This window comes from Accipiter gentilis, chromosome 28, assembly GCF_929443795.1.
Source record: "Accipiter gentilis chromosome 28, bAccGen1.1, whole genome shotgun sequence".
NCBI lineage: Eukaryota > Metazoa > Chordata > Aves > Accipitriformes > Accipitridae > Astur > Astur gentilis.
The window spans coordinates 16,478,171-16,482,524 of record NC_064907.1 but is presented as its reverse complement, the minus strand read 5'-3'; the positions used below and the strand labels follow the sequence as shown (position 1 = coordinate 16,482,524).

The 4,354-nt window shown below is 57.4% G+C and overlaps 3 protein-coding genes across 3 annotated transcripts in view; 1 reads left to right on the top strand and 2 right to left on the bottom strand.

Moving 5' to 3' along the window:
- Positions 1 to 4,354, top strand: part of ASH2L (ASH2 like, histone lysine methyltransferase complex subunit) — a 370,425-nt gene that overhangs the window by 289,432 nt on the left and 76,639 nt on the right. The gene's annotated exons all lie outside the window — the stretch shown is intronic.
- The window catches only part of RAB11FIP1 (RAB11 family interacting protein 1), a 99,865-nt gene that overhangs the window by 79,057 nt on the left and 16,454 nt on the right, over positions 1 to 4,354 (bottom strand). The window lies entirely within an intron of this gene.
- Positions 53 to 3,707, bottom strand: BRF2 (BRF2 RNA polymerase III transcription initiation factor subunit). Its single transcript, XM_049831314.1, has 4 exons — positions 3,529 to 3,707; positions 2,814 to 2,873; positions 2,139 to 2,460; positions 53 to 1,426 (listed from the first exon to the last, which is right to left on the bottom strand). The coding sequence occupies exons 1-4, from the start codon at positions 3,680 to 3,682 to the stop codon at positions 715 to 717; spliced, it is 1,248 nt and encodes a 415-aa protein (XP_049687271.1). The 5' UTR covers positions 3,683 to 3,707; the 3' UTR covers positions 53 to 714.

Here is a 4,354-nt window from a genome sequence, read left to right as displayed (position 1 = left end):
ATCTACTGTTATTTCTCACAGACTTTGTGTTCAAATACAACAGGTCACCAGGCACGGAGAGGGCACTGTTTTATTGAGTGAGCAGCATGCTGCCGTGAACAGCCAGCAGCACTGTATGCACACAATCCAAAGCTGCACCTTTGGCAGTTTCCAGCAGCTTCACATCCCTTATTTAACCAAGGATGGAGTAGTTTTCTCTCAGCAACTTAAGGTGTCTCCTTGGCTCTCACAAACCCATTCTGCCGAAGGAGGTGAAGCACAAGGCGAGACTGGCCCGGAAAAGCCGGAGCAGTGCTATGGAAAAGCAGCGCCAAGGAAGGTGCTGGAGACCTTCCCCTGGGCATCACTCCCAGTGTAAGTCCCTGGGCTCACCAGACTTGCTCGTGACACTGCCCTGCAGGACTGGGCTGCACCAAAACGCCTTTTACCAGAGGCTACAATGAGAGAGAATCCAGAAACCAGTCCTAGCACCTGCACTTCTACTCATTTCTAACAGAAACGTAACACAACCCAAAGCAATCACTCCATTAAAAAGCCCCGTTTTGGCCCAGAACATGAAAGCTGACACAGCCCACTCCCTCCCTATAGCCCTGCTCCCTTGGGCACCTTGTGATGGCTCTGTCGCTGATGGGTTTCATGCTTTTGGTCCCACAGTCCCTGCTGCCCCAGTGTCTGGCAGCACCATCCTCTGGACCCTGCTGGAGATGACCATCTTCACTGCCAGGCCTTGGCCTTCCTGAAGGCTCGGATCTCCTCCGGGCCTCGCAGGTACTGCTCAATTTCACTGTCAGAGATGGGCTCATCGCCGGTGATGGCAGAGTCCGAAGCACTCAGGGCTGCCGTCCGCAGTCTCTTCCTTGGATTGATAAGGCAGGGCGGCAGCAAGGGCCTCGGGCTGCCCTCACGCTGGCGTTTCCCTTCCAAGGGATGGCCCTTCTCCTGCGCTGCCCCTCCTGCTGCTGGAGGAGAGCTGGGGGAGCCCTCGCTCAGGGCCGTGGCACACTGCTCCTCCTCATCCTCCAGACAGAAGGCATTTTTCAGCAGGAAAATTCGGTGTTGCAGCAGGTCCCCGATGTGCTTGACCACTGTTTTCTTGTCCATGTTAAACACCCTGAGCCAAGCAAGCTTGGATGCCATTCTCAGGAGGATCTCGAGAAGCTCCTTCAGCCTCAGGTGCGCCGGCGGTGGCAGATCAACACCCGCCAGCTTGCAGAACCGCGCAAAAGTGCAGGTGAGGCGGGCAGCAGGCTGCAGCGACTGCCACGACAGGAAGGCTGCAGCCGTGACGATGGGAACAGGGTGACGGCCAGTGACTAGCCAAGTCTCACTGGCTAGCTCCACGATCTGCATCGTTCGGGCGACCATCTTCTCCTTGTCCTCCACAAATGGGGCAGGGATGTCGGCTGCGTGCTGAAACAGCCGAAAACTGAAAGAGCAAAGAGCCCATCGTTAGCACCAGGGCACAGGGAAGCCTCACCACACAACGCCTCAGTAATCCAGCTCGATGTGGGAGCTGGCTGCAGTAAGGTCCTTTAGGACAAACACACCCTGCTCCTGCGCTGGGCTTCTGCTTATGTTACCGAGCTAAGTGCCTCACTGCCGTCTCCAAACTGAGGAGAAAGGGGCAGGAAGAGAAGAATCACAGCCCAGATTGTGACAAGGGAGGCAAAAAAGCCATTGCAATTCTGTAAAATCCCCAGCACACATGTGGGCCATTCCCCCCAGCACATCAGCAAACACCAGTCCTGCTGACATCCGCCTCCAGGCTACTCTGTTGTACTACGATCACTGGCTGGAGCAAGAACCCGATGACGTTTGTCATTTGAGGGACAACAGAGCGCACTCCCAGATCACGAGTTTTAGATGCTGCCCCACCATTACTGCCACCCAGCCTAACGGGCTCCCGGTAGGTATGCCCCTACTTAGCACATAGGGCTGCGAACCATCCAAGGGAATACTTTTCCAGATGATCTGGTTTTGCCTTAGAGCACTCAGCAACAACATGGCTGTGTAAAAAGCACAGGTCACACTGTCTGTGCTTGTGGACTTCTGTCCTGGCCACGGCTGAGTTTCAGAAGGTTTTCCACCCACCAGCACCAAACACAGGACTCTGCAATGGCTGAAAGGGGCCCCGTTACCTGTTCAGGTGCGTCTTCACCAGATCCGCCAGGCTCAGGGCTGGCACAGAGAGCCCGAGCTCTTTCTGAAGGCTCAGGTAGACGCTGGCAAAGAGCTCCTGCTTTGCGTAAAGGAGGGAGCAGATCGTCCCCATTGTCAGGGGCCAGTTGTGCTGTCGGCAAGTCACGAAGACGCAGCAGCCCCCCAGCAGCTCCTTCTTCTCCAGACTGACCAGGTGGAAGGAGGTGTGCTGGAGAGCTCTCTGGAAGTACGACACCGCCGTCTCCTCAAACACTGTCGGGAGCTGGAGGACTTTACAGAGATCCCGGACCCGCCTGATCCCTGTGAGAAGACACCACCCTTAAGAATCAGCTCAAGCAGCTTCTGATACACACCTCTCCTCAATATTCCAGTGCAGCCAGCATTCATCCAGTCCCAGGCAAAGGCATGAGAGCAGCCCAGTTTCTGCAGCCCTGCAGACAGTGTGAAAATATCTCCCAAGTCCCTTAGTGCAGGTGAGGCAGTTTGCTGAAGGCAAGCACCGGCTGGATGCAGAACTAACTGCCCCCTTCATGCTTTACTTCCAGTTCTGAAAGCTTTTACCATTTTAGAGAGCATTAGAAACATGTTAAACAAACTTGAGTATCAGCAAGAGGGAATCGGTGTGTGAAGGAAACGGAACCGCATGCTCTTACCTCGCTGCAGGCAGCGGCTCAGCTGCTCTTTCTGGCCAGTGCTCTGGGAATACGTCACCTCTGAAAAACAGTCAGTGTTAGGCCAGATGGTCTCGCAGCGACTCTGGGGGACTGTGTCATTTAGATTTTGGGCAACCAGATGCCCATGGTACTGGATTTCAATTATCAGAATTGACAGGTCTTTGAGGCCACTAAACAAGGGCTGGCAGCACAGGTTAAGTAATAGCGAGGAGCAGGATCCCTTCAAGCCATTGCTTCTTCACAAACAGAACCAACAAACGGCCTCGGGGCTACTCCACTACGCTTGTAAGAGATTTAAACGCCAAAGAGCAGCACACCACCGGTTCCAAGCCTAAAACCTGGCAGAGAAGTGCTGTCGGTCTGAACCTATAACGGAAAAAACATGGTGGTCTTTTGCTTAGAGAGAGAGGGGGAAAGCGGTTGGTCTAATCCTGGCAGCACCCAGCCTCGCCCCCCACCCTGAGGCCTTTCTGACACCGAGACACCCGCAGCCGGGGCTGACTAAAACGGCTGCTTGGGGGACTGCTTCTTTGCTCAGACCGACTCAATACGCTCAAAACAAGCTTTTCACCCACGGTTTTGCACCAGACCGAATACAAACGCGACCCGCCCTGCCTCTCGGTGACCACCACCACCACCCCCCCACCCACCCCCCTCCCAGGGAGGGCTGAACCCCCACCGGGCCCGGTCGCACCTCGCAGGTGCTCCTCCTCCGTGTAGGTGGTGGTGAGGAGCCCCTCGGCGAGGACGCAGCCGCAGGCGGCGCAAACCAGCTGCTGCTGCGCGTAGTGCGCGTCCTCCACCAACGCCGCTGAACCGCAGCTGGGGCAGCAGCCCCGGGCCGCCATTACCGCCGCTGAGGGGGAGCGCTGAGGCGGGGGGGGAGCGCTGAGGCGGGTGCACCGCCGCCCACCAATAGCGACGCAGCCTGCGGCCCGGCCCGGCCCGGCCGGTCGAGGCGCCGCTCCCCCCTCACCCCCCGTACACCGCGTTCCGGGTGCCGTGAGTTCCGCCCCGGGAAGACCCACCGGCCCCGGGGCAGGCGCGGAGGGGGAGCGAGGGGACAACGGGGAAGCGTGAAATCGTAACAAAACTTCCCCTCGGGAGGCTCGTCAGCCGCAGCTGACCTCCCCTGACGTGCTGGGTGGGGGTCTGGGTGCCCCCCACCCACCCGCCTTTCATCACCAGAGGAGGACGAGCTCCCGTGGCGCAGATGGATTTCGGGCTAAATGGCCCCGAGACAGCGGGAGGCTGATTTCCTCTCTTCTCATCTGCTGCCCACAATTGGAGGGCCATTACAATTAGGGGGCCATTACAATTAGGGGGCGGGGGAGGCCGGACCCCGGTGCTGTGACTGGGGTGGCTGAACTGGCTCCTGGCCCAAGAGCCTTTCGCAAGTATTTTTTTGTTTTGCTTCACAGAAACTCTCGATTCTTGTGATGCGGATGAGCTCGTCCATCAGGTTTCCCCACCCCGGGAGGTGTTTACCATGAACTTCCTGCGCGGGTAGCCTTCAGGGA

Excerpts from the sequence above, each read along its gene's own strand:
- BRF2 (XM_049831314.1), bottom strand. The coding sequence starts at position 3,682 with ATGGCGGCCCGGGGCTGCTGCCCCAGCTGCGGTTCAGCGGCGTTGGTG. Across the intron at positions 2,874-3,528 it reads GGAGGAGGAGCACCTGCGAG|AGGTGACGTATTCCCAGAGC; the intron begins GTGCGACCGGGC and ends ACTGTTTTTCAG. Across the intron at positions 2,461-2,813 it reads GAGCCGCTGCCTGCAGCGAG|GGATCAGGCGGGTCCGGGAT; the intron begins GTAAGAGCATGC and ends GTCTTCTCACAG.